Raw genomic sequence first — 27808 nt, 5'->3', positions numbered from 1 at the left:
CATGCACTTTTGTTTTATGCTTTATAAATTAAAGTCAAACATGAGGTCACACTTTCCCATTTTTTGTTTGTAAACCAAATCAAACTTCTCATTCATGGAGACGGTGAAGATGTCTTTCCACAGGCCAACACGTCCTGGAAAAGAGAGAAATTGAGAACCAGAAATTAAGCCAACATTGATAGGGTGTGGCAGGACCTGTGAACAAAAACAGCGTCATCCTCCAAAAGGGCTAGAGAATCCCCCCCCCCGGCTTGCTGGTCACTCTCTCTGCCCCCTGTAATTCCTGATAGTGTACATCAGGACGGGGTGGGGCACTGGTGGAGGAAGAGGAGTGTGGAGGGAGCACCCTGCCCCCGGCAGTGTGATCCCAGTGGGGTGCCATCGTGGCTGCCCCCTGCGCCCACCCCCAGTGCCAGCTCTCTGCCCCCCCCCCCCGGTGCCAGACCAGGAAGCTCCGCCACGGTTCCTAATGTAGGCGAATGACAATAGCATTCCCTAGGGGGGAACCATGGCATGAAATGGTGGGCACTGCCTGCCCACGTCCCCAGGACATGCACTAGCCCTGCCCCCGCCTGCTCTCCGCCCCGCCCCCCCACCGTTGCTGGAGCATCAAGCACGGGGCCCAAATGCACTCCTCCAGGCCTCTCTATCTGGCCCTTGGGTCTCTCACCAAGCCACTCCCCCATAACCAGGCCTGCTTCCCACCCCCTGGAGAGCTTTTGCTTGTCTGGAACATGTCCTTCAACTCAAACGCCTCTTGTTTTCCTGGATAGGGGAGAATGGATGGGGCTGGCTGTACAATTGCCTTGCCCAGTTTGTCCTCTGGACCACTGGCGGAGGCAGGCCCGGTGCGTCCATTTAGGCGGACTAGGCCATTGCCTAGGGCGTGAAAATGGAGGGGGCGCTGCCGAGCCTGCCCCGCAAAAACCCCGCGCCACCACCGCCCTCCCAAGGCACGCGCTCGTGCTCCTCCCGCCTATGGAGGGGACGCCGAGAGGTCCCCAGCGGCGGCGGCCACAGCGAGCGAGCGGCAGCGGTAGTGCCGGCAAGTGCCCACAGTCGAAGCCTTCAGCTATGGGCACTGCCGCCGCCTGCCCGCTCGCTCGCCGAGAAGCCCCCGGCGTCCCCTCCACAGGCGAGAGGAGCGCGAGCCAAAAGGAGAGCTCCCCCAATGGAGGGGACACAGGGGCATCAGTGGTGTGCGTGCGTGCATCATGACGCATGCGCCCGGGGGGCGCCAGAAGGTGTTTTGCTTAGGGCGCAGGTGGGTGGAGGAAGAGGGTGCAGGGGGTGTAGTCCACCCCCGATGTCATCCATGAGGAGGGGTGACTTCGCCCCCGCCCTGGAATGCTTGTCATGGGCGGCACCCCCCTGGAACGCTCTCAGCTCGCCGCAGGCAACACCCCCACAGGTGGCTATCGGGCAACGCCCCCTGGGCGCACAGCATGTGCGCCACTCCAGGTGCCAGAGCAGCTAGCTCCGCCTCTGCTCTGGACCCAACCCACCAGCAACAGGCGCCCCCTAGAGGCTGTCTAGAAGGGTGAAAAAAGGTCCCCCACCTCTACATTAGAGAGGCACAATCTCCTCCTTTGGATCTGACTGGCAACACTCATGCCCACAAAAATGTTGGCCCTCACGGTGATAATTTAAATAGCAAGTATTACATTTTGTGGACAACCATTTTCCAAGGATGTGTATGGATAGCTGGTCCAAATCACCCACCTGGGTTCATGAAACTGTGATTTGTGATGGAATATGGAGCAAATGTAAGGAACGTAAGCTAAGCCATAGCCTGCTCTCACAGCAATGGGGGGTTATCTTCTGAGTAAAGGTCAAGGAGCTAAAAGTGGAGGGAAAATGAAAGAAACCCAACATAAAGCAAAATAATGAAAATGTAGCTGATGGTAAATTAAACAAAGCAATAAACTAATTTTAGGCTGATCACAGGATTTTAAATTGCACACACAAATGAAAAAATAGGCAGGCAGAAAACCCATATCGATATTTAGGCTGGATTTTGAAATGCAGAAAATTATCACAAATGCAAAGCAGCAAAACAAACGAATTTTTTAAAAAAGAAGACATGTATGGATAAAAGGCAGGCAGTGAATAAGTTTGAGTATATATTCTGAGAGAAAATGCCTAGGCCAAATGAAGTTCTTCCGGAGGTGGGCTGTTTAAGGGTAGGACAGAGTGCCAGTCCAAAGGCTGTAAGGTAAAGCAACGGGAACAACTGTGGCCAGACAGAATTAACAAAAAGGTGACAATTTGGTTGTTCTTCTTTTGGATACCTTGGGCTGAAGACAGACAAAAGGAGGTGGGAGAGACAGAGCCACTGTATTCTCTGTGCTGCAAACACATTCATTACATTTCCAATAAACTGGTAGTTGTGTTTGTGGGACAAACCAAATAAATATGTACTCCACAGCATAGCTGCCAAGTTATCCCTTTTTTAAGGGATTTTCCCTTATGCTGAATAGGCTTCCTCGTGAGAAAAGGGAAAACTTGGCAGCTATGCTCCACAGTGGCAATGTCTCTGGGCCATACTAGAAGTGACAATGGCAGTTCAGTTTGTTTAAACGTGAAATATGGAGGGGGCAATGGAGGGGGGAAGAGAAGGGGTGTGGAAGATCAAATTTTAAAAGTGACAGGTGTTCATCAGTGAGGGGAGCTGAGCCGTTGTTAGGAGGGAAGTTCCATTTCCCGTCATCATTTGCAAACCCCCCTTTTTCTAGATCATCAGAACAGCTCACATCTAGGATGGTCTTCTTATTATGCCACAGTCCGCACTCTGAAGAGGTGATGGGCTCTCTCCAGCCCAAGAGGCTCAGTGCCAAGATGCTTACTTCCATTTGTCTCCACTGTCCTCCTCTGTCGCTTTCCTTCTATTCCCCCAACAGCCCATTGGAAAAGCCAGAGCATTTTGAGCCAATCCATGCATCAGGGAGCATGTGCCACAACTCTTCCATTGACAATTTCCCTTTCCCAAACCCAATGGTAAAAAAGGACCAACAGAAAACTAGTATGCCGGATGTACGGGGGAGGGCTTACAGGGAACACCCCCCCCCCCCTCATCAGGTCGAGTTCCTCTCAGAGCAGTAAGTCCAGTAGCGGATCAGATTACAGGAGTCAGGAAGCAGAGAGGGAGGGACAAGGCTCTAGCAGCGTCAAAGAGCCATAACACCGAGTAGAGAGGGAGGCGGAAATGACGGAAATGACGGGAGAGCAGTCAGAAGGACGGCCCTTCCGCCGCCGCCCCCACGCCTGAATTGAGGTGCATGCCACCCTGTAGGACAAGGGGGAAGCGCTTTGGGGTTCCCAAGCTGTTATGTTGGGCGCCAAGCAGAAAGAAGCCATTGCGAGGTTCTGACTCAGACTAAGCAGACATGTTTTCCAGAGACTTTGCACTGTAAATAGAATGCACAATTAAAAACACCTTAAAGACAAGCAGGTGTGGAGCGTCGTTACTCAAGAGTAGCCACAAGAACCTCTGACACAGTGGAATCATCCCGAAGCACTGTCTTCCCATGCTTAGGGAGGTGAGTTTTTTAAAAGGTGTGAAAAAATCCCAGAGAGCATTTTAGTATCTACAAACATAAACTATTGCTTTCTAGTCCCAAAAGGGTTCTACTACGTGCTTCTGAATTTGCAGGCAAGCTCCTTGGTATCATAGTAATTACCTGACGACAGAGAGGGGCGCAGCACGTCTATTTCAACCTCTGTATCTGCAAGTGCCGCAATGGACCCATAAGGATCACAACACCTGCCTTCCACTTTTACAAATATTTGCACTATATCGTGCCACACACATACCCCTGCCAACAGGAAGGGCTTCTGCATTGCAGCACTGGTCAATGAGCTGGTGACAATGTTCCACCATGGACTCCAGCTGTGCTTTGTCGTAAGAGACGCCCAGGAACCTCGCCAGCTGTTCGACCATAGTTGCCAGATCCTGTGATGAGAGATTACGCACACGTGCCAATAAAGAGAAAAGCCAAAAAAGAGGGGAAGGTTAGCAAGAACAAATGAGCCCCGCAAGCAGCCATAGAAGTCTTTCTTAGCAGAGTCGAGAGCAGCATCTAAAATCCAGTGGTACAGACTCATTTTTCAGGTCCTAACTCAAGCAGCTGAATAGCTGAAATCAGATTGAAAGATTCCTTTCAAATGGCTTGTAACAGCATTGTGAATATCAGTTTCCTAATCACTGGCAGAGGAAGAGGAGTGCGGGGGGAGCGCACCCCCCCGGCAGCGCGATCCCAGTGCCCCACCCCCAGAACGCATGCCCCGCCCCTGCCTGCTCTCTGCCCCCGCCCCCCGGTGCCGGACCATGAAGCTCCGCCACTGTTCCTAACGTAGGCAAATTACAATAGCCTAACTAGATAGAAATGCTCTAATCCAGATAGGCATTCCCTAGGGGGGGAACCATGGCATGAATTGGTGGGCACTGCCTGTGTGGATTCTGATACTAGCCATTCATATGCCAGTGCTCCATGCACAGCCATCCCAACGGCAGCAATCCAGGCCATTCATTTATTTTTTGCAGGGGAGGAAGAGAAGCAGAGGGCTCCGTTTAGGGCCACACCCCATCACAAACCAGTAATAGATGGCTAGAAATCTGAGAGGGCTCCTGTTCACTCAGCTCCATCTCACAGATTGGATTTTTTATGGTGAGAGCAGCCCACAAACATCCCTCTGCTCTGAGGTGGCAAAGTTGGAAACGGGACAAATAGTGTGTCTAAAAGGTGCGCTCTCTTAAAGGCAAAGGGGATGAAGACTCCCCTAACACCTGCATCCACGGTCCTGGGCACACCCTGCACAAGGAGGACAATTGACTGGTAGTTTAATTCTTTATTGACAAAGCACAAACTTACAGTTTGTCTGTAATTAGGAAGCTGACCCGCCTCCCCACTTGCGCTCTGAGCTAGACTGATGGAGCAACAGCGTGGCCACATCTACACCCAAACTTAAGTGCCCTTGTCTGACAGACTGAGAGCAAGCAGCCGGTGACTTTTCCTGCTATGTTTGCCTCTTCAAGCCCTTCCTGGTTCTAGGGGACAGCAGGGGAGAGGACAGAGTGGGGGACGGGATTCGGCCACCCCCCGCCCTGCCCTTCAGGCAGCGTCTTTCCCTCCACTCCTGGCAAGTTCTGTCCTTCCTCCAGCTCCTGCCCTGTGTCCCACACTCCGTGTCCGACACCCTTTTCCCATTCTCCAGCAGCTCAGGCCTCTCGCCAGCTCTGACTGATACCTTTCTGGAGGCACAAAACCCCCTGAATCACTACTCCCTTCCCCCAGATCAGCCTCTGGCCCTGCTCTGACAGTCCTTAAGACACATGCACACCAGAATGGAGGAGACTGCCAGCCAGCCCCAGAGCCCTGAAATGGCTTATTAATTTCCACTGTGATCCTGGCAGGGCTTCGGATTTGGCAAATTTGCCCCTCCATTCCATTTGGATCGCTTTGTTGTTTGCTTCCTTTTATTCATTTCACTCAAGTGCTTCTCCTACAATTTAATACCCCATCTCATTTCAGAAACTGATAGCTTATCAAATATAAGCATCACTGCAAGTCACAGAATCCCATCCGATGGTAACTGGCATCAGTGAGCAGGGACTCTCCAATTCTGATCAGATGGATGGGGGGGTGAGGGGGGAGTCCATAGGTAACAAGGGGGAGGGGGTGCCTTTTATACGATCTGAGTTTACCTTGTGCATATCTTCATACTTGAGAAAGAGAACATTGGAGTCCATGTGATGTTGCCAAAACTCCTGCACATGTTCAAACCAAGAACCGTATCCTACTGTAGAGACAGGAAATAGAATGGCTAATATGCAAGGACATAAATGTTAGTTAAGTTTCTCTTACACATAAAAGCTGGAAAGAAGTGCATTTACTGAATTTTGTTTTCTAACAAAAACTATGTTATATTATTTCCGAACAAAAACTTTTAAAAAGAGGAGTATGTACGGTCTTTACAATATAGGTATGTTCAGATTTATTCTTGTTTTGAATAATAAAAACCTCCCCAGATTCTGTGTGCAGGCAGTGTGAAAATTAAACATAAGAGAGAGGATGGGAAACCACCAAGACATGTGAATCTGGTTAAGTTGCACTCACCATTTGCATGTTTAAGTCTGAATAAAATAAAATAAAAATTCCTTCCAGCAGCACCTAGAGACCAACTAAGTTTGTCATTGGTATGAGCTTTTGTGTGCATGCACACTTCTTCGGGTATCTGATGGTATCTGAAGAAGTGTGCATGCACACGAAAGCTCATACCAATGACAAACTTAGTTGGTCTCTAAGGTGCTGCTGGAAGGAATTTTTTTTATTTTGTTTCGACTACGTCAGACCAACACGGCTACCTACCTGTAACTAAGTCTGAATACATATTTGCTTTTGGTGTAGAACTTGACCCAGTTATGCATGATGGTTCCTACTAAAAGCTGAAACCCTGTACGGTTTAGGAATACATGACCAATGGCCAGCTTGAACGGCCATGTGACAACTCGAGTGCCACAAGGAGGGGTGGGCAGTGGCACCTGACTGGGCCTAATTAATAGCACCCGGTCTGTATTCCTGCCTGCATCTCTCATACTGAACAGCTGCTTGTTTCCTGGTTCAGCTCAGAAATGAAGCCACATCAACGCACATGTACTATAAGCAGGGCTGTCTTAAGCATATGCGGCGCCAGGGTGCAAAGATCCACCCGGCACCCCCCCCCCGGTTGCCCAGTCCCAGGTGTGCATGAGGGTGGAGCCGGCTGGCCGTCTCAGCGTCTCGCTGGCTCAGTTGCCCCCGAACTCGTGGCACAGAGCCGCCCGCAGCAGAACAGCCCGCCACAGCACTCCAACTCTCGGGTCGGACTCTCGGCCTGGTGCCCCTGAGAGCCGCCCCCCGGTGCCCCACACCCCTAACACCTATGGGTAAGATGGCCCTGACTATAAGCAAACTAGAGGTGAAGTATGTGAGATGTAATCTACTTGGAGCAGTCAAATACAACATTCCTTGTCTTGCTAGAGTGGCCCAGTCAGTCGAAACTTCTTGTTCCTCCTGGCCTGGAGCACCCTTCCTTGCATGTGACTAGTGGGTGGGTGTGACCTTTCCAGACCTGGTAAAAGGCCAAGTGACGCAGCCACTTCCCTCTCTTTGACCTTCCTGTTCGTCCTGTCTGCTTCCTGAATCACCTGGGCTGGACTGCTGGCTGCCACACCAGGTTATCTCCTGTTTGTACATGGTTGTAACTTTAAGCCTAAAGCCTGCCTTCAGGGATCACACTGTGCTCTGCCTGATCATGAGTAGAACTATTTTTTGTTACTTATGGATAAGACTGTGGTGTCTTTATTCTATTAGGAGGGATTCAAAAGGGGTCTTACCAGGAATATTACAACATATCTCAATCTGGACAAGCCAGAGTGTATTGCTTATTGTCTTAAGTGGCTAGGGAAACCCAGCTAAATGGGTGGGGTATAAATAAAAAAATATTATTATTAAAATTATTATTAAGAAACTCACGTGAGTTTGCAACCAGCTTTCTGCTGCATAAGAAGGGGAAGGCACTCTGCTAAGTGAAGAAACTTGCTAGCGCAAGTTAGGAAGGATATTGATAATATATCCTCTCCTTCCACCCTCAACATTCCCACAAACTATCTATTATACTTTGGACACCTGCTAAAGAAGTTGGCTGCCCATGGGATAAGGCCTCCAGAACTTTAGATGGGACCACCTGAATGATAAAATAATCACCTACCCTTGCCATCACCATGCTGCCATGTTTTAGCTATGTGGTTAGTGAATGCAACTGGCAGCCCATCTCTGATATGGAGCTAAATAAGCCTTTTGGTAGCATCTTTAATCGTCTCTGTCTTATTCTTCCTTCCAATGCAACTTTAGTGTCATCATAAAGGGTGCTTCGTTTCGTCTATATTCACTCATTCATAATTCCATAATTCCATAATTCATTCAGACGGAGGCATCACAATGGGATTAATTTCAGGGAAGGGACCCAGCCTTTGCATACATTCCTCCGGATGCCTGAATGTAGCGTCCCACCCAAAAAAACCGAACTCTCATGGGAAAGGGAATTTTGGGAGTGCCAAAAAGCAATCTCTGAATGTATTCCAATATATTTAGTGACTTCTGGTGACTTCAGAGAGAATCGTCTGCATTTTGTAGCTGCATTTCATGTGAGATTCATCTTTAGCAAGTGCCTAAGTCAGCCTTCTCCAAGTTGGTGCCCTCCTGATGTTGTTGTACTGCAACTCCCATCCTCTCAGACCATTAGCCATGCTGGCTGGAGCTGAAGGGAGCAGCAGCCCAAGAAGGTCCACAGGTTCTTTATCTCTGATGGAGAGCATCCTTCTCAATATCCAAGGTCCCTCCATCAGCTGAAGAGACAAATGCCAACATGAACAGTTTGAACCAGAACTTTAGAGGCATGACGAGCAAGACGGCTTCACACTTTGTTCCTAAGAAGTGGGGCAGAACAGAATTTGAAACATTACAAGGTACTGCCAAATAGCCAGTGTCAAACTTTCTTACACTTTTCATTCATGAATCTCCGACAGAACTCTTGAAATGTTCCTCTGTAGCTCATGGTTCGCAGGGAGCGGTGGAACTGGTAATAAGACACCACCAGGTCTTTGGGGTTGCGAGCCATGTAGATTACCTAAGAACATGGAAATTATTCATCTTAATCAGTGGGTTTTTCTCTCACCCCATTTCACAAAACACACAGGTAATAAATAATACAACGCTAACCATTCTTACCTTGGACTCACCACTGTGTAGGTCTGAAGGCAAAAAACGATACGGCAGGTGGCTTTTGATGAGGCGGGGAGAAGTAAGCTCCTGTAAAATACATGATGGAAAATAAACCAATAAATAATATATCCCTTCTTCTAAGTGATCCAGATTCCTCTTTGTTGTGCTCCTCTATTCATAACTTCCAGTTTCATATTTCTAGCCCAAAGCTTTGGCGGTTCAGACACCAAGTTACTGCTACAGGAACATGCATGCTTCGGTTTCTTTGCTATGCAGTCAACACTCCTCTCTGCTGCTCAAAAGAACCACGAGTTTTCTCTCCGTGGTTGTTACTGGTTCCTGTGCTGCTTCAGTTGTACATGAATCAGGCCACATTCCTGGGCATTTTGAGCAGCATTTTATATAGTAAAGGTAAAGGGGCCCCTGACCATTAGGTCCAGTCGTGACCGACTCTGGGGTTGCGCGCTCATCTCGTGTTATTGGCCGAGGGAGCCGGCGTATAGCTTCCAGGTCATGTAGCCAGCATGACAAAGCCGCTTCTGGCAAACCAGAGCAGCACATGGAAACGCCGTTTACCTTCCCGCTGTAGCGCTTCCTATTTATCTACTTGCATTTTGACGTGCTTTCGAACTGCTAGGTTGGCAGGAGCTGGGACCAAGCAACGGGAGCTCACCCCATCACAGGGATTCGAACCGCCGACCTTCTGATCAGCAAGCCCTAGGCTCTGTGGTTTAACCCACAGCGCCACCTGGGTCCCATGTTATATAGAGAGACACAAAACTGAAACCAAAGGGCAGGAAGTTGAGCCAAAAAGGACTGCTGCAGCATTTTAACAAACAATTCCAGCGAACCACTTGCAGAGTTGATAAGGCCTCACCTTTCCAGCACTAGATTAATACCCAGGCTCCATTTCAGAAAAGAGAAGGGGTCCATTAAAATCCCCTGATCAATGGTGCTCTTTCCCATTTAATTCTTCCTCCCTTCTTTACACCATAGATTCCAGTAGTGCACAGACACTGCACTGCCCTCAGTTGACCCCGGAAAAATGTAGAGCAGCTGCCCCCGATGGTTTCATTTTAGCTAGAGAGATGTGCCAATGAAATTCAATAGAACACACCACTTGAGAAAACACACTGGGGGCGGTTTTAAACACACACAAAAAAAACCTGGTGCTCCTGTGTAGTTACACACACCATGCAGTTTCAGTATAATATTTTGATAGGGAAGGATGCCCTGTCTATTGGATAAGAGTGGAGAGCAGGACTGCTGTGCCGTTCAATCAATCAATCAATCAAGTTTTATTACGGTCATATACCAGCTATTAAAAATAAAAATGCTTTACAAGGCTATGGGAGTTGTCATTCGGGGTGGATATAAGAGTCTATGAGTTCAAAGGGGCTATGTTTCCAGAGGGCGGGTCCAGCTGGCCTTTCCCCCGGTGCTGCTCAAAGTTCTCAGTTTCGTACCCGAGCGAAGGAACTACTTCCCACAGTCCAATACCGAGTTTGCTATTCCAATGGCTGTCTTGTTCTTGGAGGGGGGGGAGAGAGAGAGACTGGTCCTGCAGATCTGTGTGCAGAATCTGGCTACCGTCCGAGTTAACTTTTGCTCCTTTCCTAATAGTAGGGCCTTTAGTTTGGCCTTATCTGGGAGGTCGGCCAGGCTCTCCAGAATGGGGGCGATAGTATCTCTGCGTGCCTTATCGAACAGAGGGCATCTTAAAAAAAAAAAAAAGATGTTTGGGGCTGCCTACTTCCCTCAATGGGCAGGAGCAGAGTCTCTGCTCGTATGGGATCTTTCCAAAGGAGCCTAACAGCACTGCCAAGGGCAATGCCGAGCTTCGGGCGAGCGTGAAGGCTCTTCTTGAGTTTCTGGATTCAAGATAAAAGAGATACGCTGCCGGGGCAGCAACGTATTTCTTGTTTTTAGCTATATTGAAATCCGGGGACCTCATTCTGTCCAGCTGTCTCTCCGTGTCCACAATTCTTTGTCTGACCTCGGATCTCGCTTGGTCTATGCCCATGGCCAATAGGGCTTGGGGTGAGAAGCCCAGTTTCCGGAGAGTGGCCTGGACCTCAAGCTGCCAGCCAGACTGAAACTGGTCTCGAAGGATCAGAGGGGTTGCTGTGCCGTTTTTGCACATTTCTTGTGATGCAGAAATCCTCTTTGGATACATTTTGCTGCACTGAGCTATCCATTAAATAGACTCCGAGATGTGGCTTGAACGCAGGCTGGTGTGACCATATGCCAGGAAACAGCAAGAAGATATCGAAGGGACGTTCTCTCACACCTCTTAAGAATGCATGGAGAGCCCTGCCAGATCCATCCAAAGTCCCATCTAGTCCAGTATTCTGCACTCCCAGTGGCCAACCAGGGGCCCTTCCACTCCTGTAATGCCCTTCCGCTGAAACAGCCACATGCTCAGTAAGTGGTGGCAATGAAGAACTCTTTCTCTGGAAAGGTGGCAAGTCTTCTTTCCTGACCTCATTGAGGGGAATTTTTGAGCTGCGGCTTAATACAATTCTAGAGCCAGGGCCGGTGCTAGGGCTTTTTGCGCCCTAGGCAAAATCACCTCCTGGCGCCCCTTCATCCCCTCCATAGGCGGGAGGAGCGCAAGCCAAAAGGAGAGCTCAGCAGCCTCCCGCCTATGGAGGGCATGCTGTGAGCTCCTTAGCAGCGGCTGTCGTGAGTGAAAGCTTCAGCTACAGGCGCTGCCGCTGCTGCCGCCACCGCCTCCACTCGCTCATTGCAGCCGCTGAGGAGCTCGCAGCGTCCCCTCCATAGGCGGGAGGGCGCTGAGCTCTCCTTTTGGCTCGTGCTCCATAGGCGGGAGGAGTGCGAGTGCGCGCCGTGGGAGGGCAGCGGTGGCACGGGGGTTTTGCGGGGTTTTGCGCCCCCTCCATTACGCGCTCTAGGCAACTGCCTAGTTTGCCTAAATGGACGCACCGGCCCTGTCTAGAGCATTTAAACCATGAAAGGTTATCTTTAAAAAAATGGGTGGGATTGGGAGTAAATCTTAGAAACTTCAAAATAAATAAATCTACCCACCCATCTTCCAGGGTATATTTTCACTTAAAACAGTGCTTTGCAAGATTCAGGTTTATGATGCTCTATGCCAGTGATGTGTTTCATGTTAAGTTGGTGCTGGAAAAAATATACTTCATGGATTTTGTCAGGTTCAAGCTTGATAAAAGTTTCTTTTATTGCATAGGTTTGGATTAGATAACCCTCGTGGTCCCATGCAATTCTAGAATTCTATGATTCTAAGTCCCTGCCAATAGACTTGCAGTCTAATAATAAAACATGAAACACAAAAGAGGAAAATGGAAGAAGACTGCAAATGATGAAGAGAAGAAAGAGCCTGAGTTAAAACCTGTAAGGGGAAGGGAATACAGAGATCCCCCTCCCATCATCAAGAGCAGCTCCTCCAATAGCAGCAATGCCAGCGGGGAGGGGGAGGGGTCCAGTGAGGAAGGAGGAAGAGGGATGCAGGGCTCCGGCCACACAAAAGAGCCCCTGATACACGTGAGGGAGGAAGAGAGAGAGGGGGGAAGGGGGGAGAAGGAAAACATGGAGCGCAGACCCTTTTTCCTCCGGTTCCGGAATTACGCAGGAGAAGGCGGGGAAGAAGGTTTGGCGTCCCAAGACTCTTATGCTGGAAGAAGACGAGGGGCACGCCATTCCCGGATTCTGGCTCGGACTAAGCAGACATGTTTCTGCACCCCCATTTCACTGTAAATAGACTGCACTAAATAAAACTGTCTAAAGACAAGAATGTGGAGCGTCGTTACTCTAGAGTAGTCGCAACAACAGCCTCTGACAAAACCCAAATCAATGTGTTTCGAATATTTTCTTAAAAGACAACAAAGAAGAGGCCTGCTGAATTTCCAAATTCTGACCGGGGAGAATACACAGTTCCTCTTTGGCGCTTCCTGGTAACATGCAAAGCAGCTCCCTTGCGGCACTCCACTTTTAGAACAAGAGAGGTAATTCGGTGCCTCTTGCTGAAGCACTTAAGCAGCTGAATATTATCTGAAAGCATAATATATCTTACAGAAATGTTTTAGCAAACTATTAGGGCAACCCAATAAATTATGAATCATTCCGGTAGACTTAAGGGGAATTAAAAGGGAGATCTGAAAATGGAAGCCAAATAAGCAGAAGTAAAATGGAAATAATTGCAACTGATCAACATGTTTTCAGTCGATTAAGACGTACCTTGATAATGTCCAGTCCAGGCTGAGGATATTCTAGGACTGGAAGCTGTTCATCTATGTTCATTAACCCAATTTCATCGGGATCAGCTCCCTGGCTCACCAGATACACCACTTCCTGCAATAAGCTTGTGCCTGCAAATCAAATAAACATGAGATAGCAGATGGCAATCCAGACATTATTTGCTGGAAGGGGTCAATATGAGTGGTAGCCCAAGACATCCGGAGGATAATATATTACCTCTGGACATGGTGGTTAAAAACCTTTTTAAAAATTATGTAAGCTATCATCACCTCTTGCAGTAAAGCTCGGTTGCACACCCATTCTGGTCAAAGATCTGTAATGTGGCACCGAATCAACTCCTTAATTTATATGTGACTGAACAATGAAAACACTCAGAGGCTGGACAATATCCACAGGTTAAAACCCCCCAAAAGCATTGCCTCATGAGTGCGCTCTGGATTAGATTTCTCAGGGCTGCTTTTGCTAACTCAATCGTTTCAAAAGTGCAGCATAAAGCAAATTGCTGCTAATATCTCCCGGTAAAAGGATGTGGCCTCCATTTCCTCCCCATTTCATCTCCCCTGTATAGTATGTTGAAGGAATCCATTAGCTGAAGAGTTCTACCTGAGGAATTTCTGGAGGCTAATTTTTGTAAAGTAGTTGGTAAATACATGACTTAACAGCACTTTGAGGAAAATATACGAAGAAAATACACTAAGAGCTGTTCAACAGTGGAACAGAATCCCTTGGGAAGTGGTAGACTCTCCTTCCTTGGAGGTCTTTAAGCAGAGGTTGGCCATGGATGCTTTAGTTGAGATTCCTGCATTGCAGGAGGTTGGACCAGAAGACCCTTGGGGTACCTTCCAACTCTAAGATTATATCCCATGATCTCCCATTCCAGTTTGTGTGGTCCTCTTTCTTGCTGGCTCATGTCCTCTTTTGGTATTAATATTAATGTGCACACATTTTAAGGAAGTCCACCAACAAGCAATATTCCAAAATTTGGGGGGAGATTTACCTTTTGCAAAAGAAAAAAATTCTGAGCTTTTGCACTTTTCTTGTATTCCTCTTAAAATAATCCCTTTTTTTCTAACAAAAAGTAAAGGTACCTATATTAACCAATAAGAAGAAGACCCACCCCAACATCCCTGTTAGGGCAATATATTTATCAGACCTATCAAAATTTCACAAACTGGTGTGCCAGCTTTCAGGTTCTCCAGAACACTTCATCAGGCTGGATGGTAAACAAAAGTTAATATTTAGTTTTTGTCTTTCCAAAGATGGGGAGTCAGGAAACACATTTTAATTTTTGTTTTTCCTTCCATGGACATGCAGAAAAAGGCATGGTTGAACTTGAGTCAAACATGACACTTCTAATTGCGATGTCTCCCTCCACTGAGAATATTTTTGCAGAATTCACCCAGAGACAATTAGGCTCCCCAGACATCCGCCTTTACTGGCACCTGCCTTTGCATGGCAACAAAGGATTTATCTCTTCAGGAGCTGATGGCGTAAGTTCCCTGGCTTGGATTTCTCATTCCTTGGGTCAAAATCCCTTTGCCTGTGTCTGTCAAGGCTCATGGGGGACGGCCCAATGTTGCTGCCTTTTGTTCCTTGCACAATTAAAAATAATGGCTTTTTTTAAAAAAGGAGGGACTGACCAGTGTTAGAAACTGAGATATGAAAGCGAGGAGCTAAATGGCACCAATAAACCGAGGTTATGGGCACAACAACAACATGTCTAGGTGCATTTTTTTATAACAAGAATACAAAGCTGAAAATGAATGAACTGCAGGTAAAATATTATGTTCGTTTTTCACATGGTCTGGTCCGTCCCCTGCCCACCTCCCTAATATTCTTAAGGAGGGTCTCTTCTCCAGTCTTCAGAGAGTAGCTGGAAGTGGGGAGGCAGATAAAGGTCCTCCTTTCCTTCCACTCTGCAGTTTTAATCTGAAATATGAGTTGCAGTATTGCGCCCAGAGCTCAGAAACTGCTTGCGCTAGTGAAATTCTCTGTTGCAAAATGCGCCTAGAACAGGCTTCCTCAACCTCGGCCCTCCAGGTGTTTTTGGCCTACAACTCCCATGACCCCTAGCTAGTGGTCAGGGATGCTGGGAATTGTAGTCTCAAAACATCTGGAGGGCCGAGGTTGCGGAAGCCTGGCCTAGAACAAGGGGAGTTTCGGACACTGGGGCTGACATACGTCAGCTCCAGTCACTATAAAAATTGAAAGTTGTGGACACATCTTCCCATATACTGTGGAAGAGTTTCCTTCCATTTTACCGCTAGGAAATTTCAATGTAGTTAGCAACAGTTGCTACACTGTTTTAGATGCTAACATTTACAATAACTGCATCAGAAAGGCTCAGACTCAGAATGAAGACAGACGTGTAATTTCCAGTGCTGGAAGTGGTTTTAGGGGAGAACAGAACATTATTTTGCAACCTGGGGTGGCCTCTGAAAAAAAGAGGCCTCTGTAGGTTTCCATCACAGATTTTAACATCAGGACACAATTATACAGGGTATCGGAGTGAAGTAGCAGTGGAAGAAGATTGGAAGAAATTTAAAATTTATTTAAAGAATAAACGTATAATAGATTAGAATTAGTGGAAGTGAGGGAGATAAAATAGAGGTTGTAGATAATACAATGGTGTGAAATAAGTATTGACAGAAGTTAAGGACAATTTAATTAAGAAGTAAGATCTAGATAGAATATAAAAGGATAAGATATAAAAGATTAAAGAATTAAGGTATAGTTAAAGTAATAATTAGTATTTATATAAGATTTAGAGTTTACTACGGAGGATATGTAAAGAATCGCAGAAGGAGGTGGAATGAGGAAGTCAATAGATTGGAAATAAGGGTTATAGTTAGAATTTTTGTTTTTGCATTTTTTTGTATTCTTTTTGTATTCTTGTTTTTTCTTTTTTATGTTTTGTAATTTTCTTTGTGTGTTTTGTATTTTTGTATGTTTTGTTGTTTGAGAAAATCTTTAATAAATACATTTTTTAAAAAAAACATTTTAAAAAACAACAACAATTATACAGGGCAATTATGCTGCCTCTTAACACAATTGCCGTAGCTCAAGTGACAGCTACACATATACCACAGTGACTTCATGTTTGTCAACGTATATATTGATTATATTAATATTAACGACGGATCTGCATTATTCAGTTCCAGGGTCAGAGGGGGTTCCTCTACCATTCCATTATTTAATTTGTTTGCATTGCATTGCCAGGAACCTTTTGGGTTTATGTTGTTCGCTTTCCGGAAAATGGCAATACATGGGTGCTGTTGCCCCTAGTTGCTAGCAGGATCAGGGTTCTCAAACAATTGCAATCACATAGTCAGGGAGATGCACAATGGCTGAAGTAAAACACAGAAATGAGTATAGTATCAGCCAAATGTGACCATAGCTTCTGGTTCTAAGCAGGAGCTTCCTGCAGCCAATAGGAAGCCATGGCTGCGTCCCAGAAGTCAGTCCCCACGTGGAGCTAAACCGGCGCCGGTTTAGCTCTGCACAGGGACTGACTGAGCTGGTAGCAAGGGTTTGCCGCCCCCTGGTATAATGGATATATAGTGTCAGGCTGGGATCAAGGAGGCCTGAGTTCAAATCACCGCTAATGGGTGAACTTGGGCTGGTCGTTTCCTCTCTCTCAACCTTACCTGCTTCACAGATTCGTTATGAGCACAAAACAGGCAACTCAGGGATAGTCAATGTGGTTTCCTCCAGAGGTTGCTGGACTCCAGCTCCCATCATCCCTTGACCATTAGCCATCTGCTATCTGGGAGTGATGGAATCATAGAATCATAGAGTTGGAAGAGACCACAAGGGCCATCCAGTCCAACCCCCTGCCAAGCAGGAAACACCATCAAAGCATTCTTGACATATGGCTGTCAAGCCTCCGCTTAAAGACCTCCAAAGAAGGAGACTCCACCACACTTCTTGGCAGCAAATTCCACTGTCGAACAGCTCTTACTGTCAGGAAGATGGAGTCCAACAACCTCTGGAGGGCGCCAGGCACCTGGGATAATGGCATGTAGACTAGCCCTACTCCCCTAAGGGAATGCAGAATAATTACGGTAGTAGTAGCAAAAAAAAGGGGGGGGGAGTATGGAATCTACCAAGTACAGACAAACTAACTGAACTCAATTGTGGAAAAAATAGGAATCACAAAAAGAGTTAATTAATATGACAGGCCAGTTAGTATGACAGGTAAATAACTTCTGGTTTTAATGGTTTTATAAATTACTTGATTTATAAGTAATTTATAAAAATTTATAAATCAAGTACTTGGTTTCAATTACTTGATTTTATGTGGTTCATCAGTAACTCTTAGTATTTCTTGTAAACTACTTAAAGGTTTTGTTACAATCAAGTAGAATGCACATTTTGTTTATTGAAAACAAAACCTAAAGATATCAGTTTTTAAAACATCAGAGTTATGAATGAAATGCTTTCTAATCTGGAAGGTACCTCAGGAAACCATCACTAACTAGCAGAAAATGAATCTGAAGAAGTGTGCATGCACACGAAAGCTCATACCACTGACAAACTTAGTTGGTCTCTAAGGTGCTACTGCAAGGAATTTTTTTATTTTGTTTCGACTACGGCAGACCAACACGGCTACCTACCTGTAGCAGAAAATGGTCATAACAATTTTTATGGGCACGAACAAAACCTGAAGTGGCTTGAAACATACCCTTTAAGACCAGTAAAAGATGGACGACTATCCTTCCCTTGTGTTATTAAAAAATATTACAAAGCAGCTATGTGAGCTCATTTGAGGGCCTGGTTCAAATAAAAAACAACACCAGTAATTGAGTAATGCAGTATAGCAAGATAATTTTTTTAAAAAATGTACCATGGTATTATATCAGAATGAATCCTGCTAGATCTATTAATATTTTTATTTCAGTATATTACGCATAGTGTTACCAGACCTGGTAATAAAGATGCTAACAGCTACATTTATGTACTCCTGCCTGGATCCTTGATAACATCCAGATAACCACACCATTCCATTAGCCTAATAGTATGCTTTCTAATTAGGAATGAAATGCCTCCTTTTTCAATTGGTTTTCCCCCCTCCTTATATTCTAGGCTTTCTTTTGCTTATATTCTGTACTATACAAACTTATTTAAAAGGCATTGCCAGGTTAGTATTTTTCTCTCTGTTGACACTATTGGAATATGCTATAGTAAAAAATATTACCTTGGGAACAATATTCATTTTTACTGCAGATATATGTGCTGAAAAGGATAAGTAAAAACTTACTATATTTATCTTATTTATTTATCTTTCTAGAGTCCTTTGTTATTTTTGTAAATCAATTTTTAAAACCAATGAAAGTTGTATACTAAAGAAAAAAATTACAGGGGCAGGAAACAAAGAAAAAAATTCCCCAGTAATTATAGGACAAACAATTGTGAGCAGTTAAAACAAACAAGAAGAAATCTTTTACTATAGCATTTATAAGTGCCTGAAATTTGGCATGATTGTGGCAGACGCCGAGATACTCCAAGCGTTTGTACAGATGGTCTGGATTGTATTAGTATCTAGAACCGCCATATTGGCTGCCATCACAGAGTTGAGGCAGAATCCCACTGTTAATGGATGAGCTGAGCAGGTGTCACCCTTGGGTTCCCAGAAGATGTTGGACTAGAATTCTCATCATCTCTGATCATTGGCCCTGGCTAAGGATGATGGGTAAAGGTAAAGGGACCCAGTCGTGACCGACTCTGGGGTTGCGCACTCATCTCGCATTATTGGCCGAAGGAGCTGGCGTATAGCTTCCAGGTCATGTGGCCATCATGACAAAGCCGCTTCTGGCAAACCAGAGCAGCACACGGAAACGCCGTTTACCTTCCCGCTGTAGCGGTTCCTATTTATCTACTTGCATTTTGACGTGCTTTCGAACTGCTAGGTTGTCAGGAGCTGGGACCAAGCAACGGGAGCTCACCCCGTCACAGGGATTCGAACCGCTGACCTTCTGATCAGCAAGCCGTAGGCTCAGTGGTTTAACCCACAGCGGAGTTCTACTCAAAAAAAATATCTAGGGACCAAAATTTGAAGAGCACTAGCTTACAGACGCCTTACTGTGTATCTGAAGAAGTGTGCATGCACACAAAAGCTCATACCAATGACAAACTTAGTTGGTCTCTAAGGTGCTACTGCAAGGAATTTTTTTATTTTGTTTCAATTACAGGCCCCAAAATACAGTAGATAAAATCCCATCTTCAGAATAACTGGACTCCAACTGCCACGAACAAGAAACATTTTTACTTGCCTACAGAATGGTGAGGCCCTATTTTGTCTTCAGATAGAGTGAGGAAGCACAGCACATGCAAACACCCCCAGGTTTAGTCCCTCCAGGCAGGGATGGAAAATTCCCCTTTCTGAAACTTTGCAGAATCGCTGGCCGTCATTGTACATCAGCCTTCCCCAACCGGGGGAACTTTGGATGTTTTGGACTGCAACTCGCATCAGCTGTGACCAGCATAGTAGATGGTCAGAGTGATGGAGCTTGTAGTACACAGCATAACATTGGAGGAAGGCTGATGGGGGACATTGAACCACCTGGACGCCCTATCTGGCTAAGAGAGCCTTCTTCCACCAGCCCTGGGACTCCTCATGAGGGAGCTGTACCCTTCCACCTGCCTTGCTCCACCCTCAAGTGGTCTCTGCTTCTCAATTTGTATTGAATTATTTTTTGTACTTTGGCTTGTCATTGTTTTACTGATTATAGTTTAGAAAGTATTTATTGTAACTGTTGAGTGGATTTCTGTTAAACTTTGATATTATTATTTTATACTATTCTAATCATTGTTGAATGTTACTTTTTTGTTTTTTTATCGCATTTTTGTTTTGCATTAGATTGTTATAAGATTTACATTTTTTTGTTTCTTCAGCTTGTAAACCGCCTTGAGTATTGTAAGATAGAAAGACGGTATACAATTTTTTTAAAAAAAAATGAATGATTGAATGAATGGCTTGCCAGAATGAGGTGGCTCAGTTGTTGTTTAATCATTTAGTCGTGTCCGACTCTTCGTGACCCCATGGACCAGAGCACGCCAGGCACTCCTGTCTTGCACTGCCTCCCGTAGTTTGGTCAAACTCATGTTCGTAGCTTCGAGAACACTGTCCAACCATCTTGTCCTCTGTCGTCCCCTTCTCCTAGTGCCCTCCATCTTTCCCAACATCAGGGTCTTTTCCAAGGATTCTTCTCTTCTCATGAGGTGGCCAAAGTATTGGAGCCTCAGCTTCATGATCTGTCCTTCCAGTGAGCACTCAGGGCTGATTTCCTTCAGAATGGATAGGTTTGATCTTCTTGCAGTCCATGGGACTCTCAAGAGTCTCCTCCAGCACCATAATTCAAAAGCATCAATTCTTCGGCGATCAGCCTTCTTGATGGTCCAGCTCTCACTTCCATACATCACTACTGGGAAAACCATAGCTTTAACTATACGGACCTTTGTCGGCAAGGTGATGTCTCTGCTTTTTAAGATGCTGTCTAGGTTTGTCATTGCTTTTCTCCCAAGAAGCAGGCGTCTTTTAATTTCGTGACTGCTGTCACCATCTGCAGTGATCAAGGAGCCCAAGAAAGTAAAATCTCTCACTGCCTCCATTTCTTCCCCTTCTATTTGCCAGGAGGTGATGGGACCAGTGGCCATGATCTTGGTTTTTTTGATGTTGAGCTTCAGACCATATTTTGCGCTCTCCTCTTTCACCCTCATTAAAAGGTTCTTTAATTCCTCCTCGCTTTCTGCCATCAAGGTCGTGTCATCTGCATATCTGAGGTTGTTGATATTTCTTCCGGCAATCTTAATTCCTGCTTGGGATTCATCTAGTCCAGCCTTTCGCATGATGAATTCTGCATATAAGTTAAATAAGCAGGGAGACAATATACAACCTTGTCGTACTCCTTTCCCAATTTTGAACCAATCAGTTGTTCCATATCCAGTTCTAACTGTTGCTTCTTGTCCCACATAGAGATTTCTCAGGAGACAGATGAGGTGATCAGGCACTCCCATTTCTTTAAGAACTTGCCATAGTTTGCTGTGGTCGACACAGTCAAAGGCTTTTGCATAGTCAATGAAGCGAAGTAGACGTTTTTCTGGAACTCTCTAGCTTTCTCCATAATCCAGCGCATGTTTGCTATTTGGTGGCTCAGTGGTTACATGCAAATGTGGGAAGTCACCAATTAACGAATGGTTGTCTATATCCACCCTTACCTATCACTTGTGAACCTCCAGCATACTCTTGCCTGATGGTTATGTCATTTTTTCCCTTTTAATAAATTAAGCCTGGACTCTGGGCTTAAGTGATGAATTGGTGTATTCACTGCCACAAGCTACATCTGTAATGCAGCTCAATCGCTTCAGGGCAGCAGCAGCCAAAGGCACTTGACAACGTGAGAACAGCAGACCAGCTGTAGTTTGCATCAGCCACGGAGATGCTTGCTTGCTGCTGACAACAGATTCTTCCACAGACCAAAATCTAGCAAGGAACATGTGCAGTGCCACTGAGAGAATGACGGCTTCATTGCTCGTTTTGAACAGCTCTGCTGTGTCAAGCTGCCAGATTTGCAAGATGAGAAAAGTAGTACAATAATTTACAGCATTTTCTCCAGGAATACACACATTCATATATGGCAGGCACCCCCAAACTGCGGCCCTCCAGATGTTTTGGCCTACAACTCCCATGATCCCTAGCTAACAGGACCAGTGGTCAGGGAAGATGGGAATTGTAGTCCAAAACATCTGGAGGGCCAGAGTTTGGGGATGCCTGATATATGGCAAACCTAAAGGCAACTGTATGCAACTGCACAAATAGTGGGAAATCTTTGCAGGCATAGTGGCCCTCAGCAAGGCATCCCCAAACTGCAGCCCTCCAGATGTTTTGGCCTACAACTCCCATGATCTCCAGCTAACAGGACCAGTGGTCAGGGATTATGGGAATTGTAGTCCAAAACATCTGGAGAGCCGAAGTTTGGGGGTGCCTGCCCTACAGGCTTAATTTTAGGGTATTTATGCTTTCCTGTTTCTGCAATGAACTGTGACTGGCATCTGTTTAAGTGAGGTCAGATATTAATTTTTATTTATAAAAATATTTATATACAGTTATGCCATTTTTTTAAAAAAAAAATCAAAGTGGTTTACAACAATGATATCTATAAAGGAGAGGCGCCACCTCTACCGCCGGCTCCCAACCGCAGGCAGAGCGGCAGAGGAGGTAGGGGGAGGGGAGGGGCTGGGGGGGAGAGAGAAGCCCCCTCCGCCGTGTCACACACGCGCAGTCCGGCCCGCCACAAGGTCTGGGGGACAGTGAACCGGCCCCTTCCAAAAAAAAAGTTTGCTGACCCCTGAAGTAGTGCAGGCATCCCCAAACTTCGGCCCTCCAGATGTTTTGGACTACAGTTCCCATCATCCCTGACCACTGGTCCTATTAGCTAGGGATCATGGGAATTGTAGGCCAAAACATCTGGAGGGCCGCAGTTTGGGGATGCCTGAAGTAGAGTCTGAAGGAGCTTAATGCTCAGAGAGTGGTGTTTTTAACATGTGCTTGGAGACAGCAAATCAGAAGACTTTCTGGGGGGAAACCTCTCCATGTAATTATGCAAGGAAAAGTTGAAAGTGGAAAAGTTGACAGCATTTCCATTTCATCATTGAATGTAACAATTCAAAAAGTGCAACTAGAGCTAATGCTTACAAGGCCTATGTCAATTTTAAATTAACCCTTATTGGGGTCTGTTCTGTTGTAATATCCAATCTACACAAGCAGTAGAATCACAAATGTTACCACTTTTCTTGTTTTCCTTGGCGGACAAGAGAATCCCATCTTTGAACATTTCCCCAGGTCAAAAACACCTTGCATCTGGTTATGGTGTGGTTAAGAGACGCATTCTTAGGCTTAGCACACTTGCAAGGAATCAAGTCTTAAGGAAAATAACAATTAAGCAAAGGCCACAACAGATACGCATCTAGTGCAGGATTCATAAAAGAGAAGCGTTTTAAAAGACTTGGGAGGGGGAAGGAATCAAGTAGAGCTTTTAGTGCTTTGCTTCCTGCATGCCATAAATATTTCAGATGTACAGCTAAAGAAAGCAATAACGATGTAGCCAGCCAGTTCTAATGTGGCATTCGCACGCTACCGCTGCATCTGTCCAGTCTACCACATTCAACTGAACATTTGTCCAGGACATGGCAAAATCCTTAACAGTAAAAATGATGACTGAATACTGCAATGAGCAGGTGCAAATAAATACTTAATTCAGGTGTGTGCCCTCTTCTCCTGGAGCTCTCCCACACCTGAAACAGCCTTCTTCATGCACAGCCTACATGGTTGCAGATATGTCTCAATATCGGCATCTATATTTCAATACTTATCTGGGCCTCACTGAACAGGTTAGATTTGTCTTTTGATATGTTGCTAAGTGAGATTAGTTGTATGGAACTAGAGCCAAACCTGGGCCTACAGCTTCAAACAGATGAAGTAACAGAGAGCCTTCTGCACACACGAAGTGTTTTTTGTGTGCCATTCCTTCAAGATAACCCTGCCCATTGTAATCAGATTCCCCTTAAGTGAATAGGATACGGGGCTATCTATCTACTTTACCGTAGGGGCTAGCCAATGGCAAGGGAAAAGGTATTTAATGGTTTCTCCTCCTAAAATACAGTGGGCCTGCTGCTTACTTTGCATAAGCAGTCACAACCTTATACACATTTTTTTGGGGGGGGCACACAAATATCTATCTATCTATCTATCTATCTATCTATCTATCTATCATCTATCTATCTATCTATCTATCTATCTATCTATCATCTATCTATCATCTCAAGGAAGACCTGCCATACCCTGCTCCCCATTTCTTTATTCCCTCCACTCCCCCTCCACACACCCATTGGGTGTTCCTTGCTTACAGGGCTCTGGGACCATGCCAAGGAGCCCGCCACTTCATGGGGGGGGGGGGCGCACACAGTTCTGACATTGCAGAATTTTGCTTCTGCAGGCAGATGCCCAGAATCAAACCCTTGTGTAATTGGCAGGTCCTCTGTAGGCCTGTTAGCAAATTCATATTTGCAGTCAGGGTAGCCTACCCTTCTCCCAAGGAGACTCACTGGAGACAGTGAACATAGGAATACAACAGGCCTTGCTGGATCCGACTGGGGGTCTATCCAGTCCAATATTGTATTTCCGAAAGCAATCAGCCTGTGCCTTCAGGTGCTCGTCAAAGGGTGGTCTACACCATTTTATTTTATTTTTTGTCCTTGGTACCTGGAATTCAGTGGCTCCATTTAACTAGCATGTCTCATCCTTTCTTGATGGCACCTCTCATGTCACCAAAAACTGAATGGTACTGAATCCTTTTCAGGTACGTGGAATCACTTATGTCAGGCATCCCCAAACTTCGGCCCTCCAGATGTTTTGGACTACAATTCCCATCATCCCTGACCACTGGTCCTGTTAGCTAGGGATCATGGGAGTTGTAGGCCAAAACATCTGGAGGGCCGCAGTTTGGGGGTGCCTGACTTATGTCGTGGGAGGGGAGATTGTCAATAAAGAAAGGCAACAAGCTGATTTTTAATCTCTTCTGCAATCAGTCAATACATATTAGGAAACTTGCAAACCTCTTTCCTCTTCCTTTGCCACAACCTTAAATTAAAACAGGTCTCAGAGCCCCTGGGTTGCATAGTATCAAGCCTTCTCAGATCATAAAGCAGAGTGAGATGGTCCAGAGGATCAGCCAATCCCAAAGTAGATATTAATTTTACCCCCTTCCTGTTGTTGATCTTCACTCACCCCTTCTTCTTTTTTGGGGGGGGTGCCATTTTGTGGTTCACCTCAGCTGCCAACATGTCTTGGGCCAGTCCTGTGGGTGAATATCCTTTGGGTTTCCTTATTCAGGTCCCCAAATGCCCTGGGCCATTTCTGCTAGGATGCTAATCGCATTGCACTCAATAGGACTTACTTCCGAGTAAACACACTGCACCTAAACAGGAAACAGGGCAGCCAATCTCGCTGTTCCATTAGTGCTCCACAGATAAGGCATTGCAGGGAATCAAATTAAAAGACAGCTGGGAGACTTTAGACCTGAGAAAACTAACCCAATTCTGCACACAGAAACCTTCGTTTTGGCACACACATTTGCAGTACTGAACGCACCTGTTCTATATTAGGACCAAGATAATGAGACAGCAAGGTATAAAAATGTGATTTACGTCATGCGCTTCTGTTAGTAGGCCACTCGCAGCCCAACATCACATCCATTTGTCTGTTAGGAATCAGAAAAAATCAATGCTCATTGCATGAACTTGGTTTTTTTTGGGGGGGGGGCAGGGAGGACAGGTGAAATCTGGGAGGGAACTGTGTGTCTGGGGGGGGGGGAGAGAGAGAATGAGTGATCCCTCCCTTCCTTCTCAGCCCCTCTCCACCCACCCCAGCTCAGCCATGCCTCTTACCTGATTTGGGATAGGTAACTATCCAGACATCATTGTCCCTCACGGGGAAATTGGCGATTTCTTCCATCTTCCCCCTGCAGAAAGGGGGCAGGCGCACCCCATTGTATTCGAAGTATTTGCTCTCGAACTCCCCGGGAGTGCTGGGGGTCTCGCATTCGCTCTCCGCCATCCTCGCTCCTCCCCAGTTGCAGCCCAGCCGAGGCCGAGGCGCATCAAGGATGCTCGAGACGCCCAAGGAAGCAGGCAGCCGCGACGCCCCGCGATCCCTGCACCTCTCTCTCTCTCGCCGGCACGAGCGCCTTGGAGGCTGGGGAGAAGGGGAGGCTTTTCCCTTGGAAGAGGAAGAGGAGGCGGGTGGGGGGCCGAGAGAGACCGAGGGACCGTCCTTCAGCGAATGGGCTATGGAGGTGATGATGTAATGCAGGACCGCTCGCTAGGCAGGCAAGAATGGATCCTGCAACAACAAGACAGAGAGGCTGGGGTTAACCCTTTGCCTGCCTCGCAGCTCTCAGGGTGCCACTCTTCGGCAAACTCCCCTTTTCCTTTTTGGAGGGATGGATGGAAAGAGCGGCTTTTATTTCTACTTATCAAAAGATATACAAAAGTTCATACCCAGGGCAATGTATCTTTCTGCAATAGACCAGATTAATGGAAATACTTAAAAAAAATCTAATGAAGGAGGAACTGCCAGCCTAGCAGTTTGAAAGCCCATCAAAGTGCAAGTAGATAAATAGGTACCGCTACAGCGGGAAGGTAAACGGCGTTTCCGCGCACTGGTCTGGTTTCGCCAGAAGCGGCTTAGTCATGCTGGCCACATGGCCTGGAAACTGTACACCGGCTCCCTTGGCCAATAACGTGAGATGAGCGCCGCAACCCCAGGATCAGTCATGACTGGACCTAATGGTCAGGGGTCCCTTTACCTTTACCTAAGGAGGAACAGGAGGAAAAAGAAGACGAGAAGAAGAAAAAAGAAAGTAAGAGAAGAGAATGGGGAAAGACTTCTGGTTGTCTGTCAGCTGAATATAGTATTCATTCATTAACATCCCAATGATTCCATTTTCTATAAGCCAATGTTTGTTCAAGTCTTCAAGTCCAAATAATTTGCAAACTTCTCAAAATGTTATAAGAAACTGGTGCAACCATTGTTCCCATTAAATTGGGAAGCATGTGCCATTTGTTACAAATCCAAGATTGTATGGTCCTTGGGGCAGAACCTTTCTCTCTCCCCCCCTTCCCCCATCACTGTTTAGTTTGGGGAGTGTTTTGATGATGCATGCATATGCATACAATCCTAAACGGAACCTGGAATCCAGTTTTCTTGCATTGGTTTGCAAAGTGCTGCCACATAACAAAAAATGGCGTGGCAATAAAACTGTCACAGCATTTGCAAAGCTAAGCAGGGTCTGGTATGGTTTCAAATTGGATGGGCATGGGGAAACTGTGTGTTGAGATTCCTGTATTAGGTAAAGGACCCCTGGAAGGTTAAGTCCAATCAAAGGCAACTATGGGGTTGCGGTGCTCATCTCGCTTTCAGGCCAAGGGAGCTGGCGTTTGTCCACAAAGAGATTTCTGGGTCATGGGGCCAACATGACTAAACCACTTCTGGTGCAACGGAACATCGTGACGAGTACCAGAGTGCACTGAAATGCTGTTTATCTTCCCACCACAGTGGTACCTTTTTATCTACTTGCACTGGTATGCTTTGGAACTGCCAGGTGGCAGAAACTGGGACAGAGCAAAGGGAGCTCAGCCAATCACGCAGATTCGAGCGGCCAACCTTCCGACCGGCAAGCCCAAGAGGCTTTTTTGCATTACAAGGGATTGGACTAGATGACCCTTGGGGTACTTCCAACTCAACAAATCTATGATAAATTTAGGTTTGCGGAATTGAATCTCCAGGTAGGTCTGGTACAGACCTCTGTCTGCAAGCTTGGAGAGCCGCTGCCCGTCAATGCCGGATTTAAGGTGGCGAGGGTGGTTCCTCTGCACAGGGTGTCAATCTGAGGGGGAGCAAAATACTAATATTAATATTATTATTTTTTAAAAAACAACCCTATATTTATACAGGTACTTACTGAGAAGATCCATTAAAAAAGCAACTGTACTAAAAGGTGTCATTGTGAAAATAAATATTTGGGGTGGGTGGGTGTGCCAAATTTTGTTCTCTCTCATGGCACCATATTACCAAATCTGTGCCTGTTGTCAGATCTGGCTATTCTATAATTAATACCAAAGTCTGCTCCTCCTTGGTCTATTCATCAATAGCCACAACTTCATGTGGCACAAAGTAGTGCTATAAATTTCGCAAGTGCTTTCCACTGTCTTTTGTGAAGCCTACGGTACTTTGGGCAAAATGGAATCAG

The 27808-nt window shown here is 46.0% G+C and overlaps 1 protein-coding gene across 1 annotated transcript; it reads right to left on the bottom strand.

Annotated features, from left to right (window-relative positions):
• SULT4A1 (sulfotransferase family 4A member 1) lies at positions 1-25885 on the bottom strand. Its single transcript, XM_035137987.2, has 7 exons — positions 25446-25885; positions 12981-13111; positions 8769-8849; positions 8541-8667; positions 5705-5799; positions 3814-3952; positions 1-134 (listed from the first exon to the last, which is right to left on the bottom strand). Exons 1-7 carry the CDS (start codon positions 25612-25614, stop codon positions 22-24), a joined length of 855 nt encoding a protein of 284 aa, XP_034993878.2. The 5' UTR covers positions 25615-25885; the 3' UTR covers positions 1-21.
• Between the last annotated feature and the right edge of the window lie 1923 nt (positions 25886-27808).

This window comes from Zootoca vivipara, chromosome 5 (genome assembly GCF_963506605.1).
Source record: "Zootoca vivipara chromosome 5, rZooViv1.1, whole genome shotgun sequence".
NCBI classification, from domain to species: Eukaryota; Metazoa; Chordata; class Lepidosauria; order Squamata; family Lacertidae; genus Zootoca; species Zootoca vivipara.
This window is presented reverse-complemented; position numbering and strand designations above follow the sequence as displayed.

Excerpts from the sequence above, each read along its gene's own strand:
- SULT4A1 (XM_035137987.2), bottom strand. The coding sequence starts at position 25,614 with ATGGCGGAGAGCGAATGCGAGACCCCCAGCACTCCCGGGGAGTTCGAG. Across the intron at positions 8,850-12,980 it reads CTGGACTGGACATTATCAAG|GAGCTTACTTCTCCCCGCCT; the intron begins GTACGTCTTAAT and ends TGTATTTTACAG. Across the intron at positions 8,668-8,768 it reads TACACAGTGGTGAGTCCAAG|GTAATCTACATGGCTCGCAA; the intron begins GTAAGAATGGTT and ends CCATGTTCTTAG.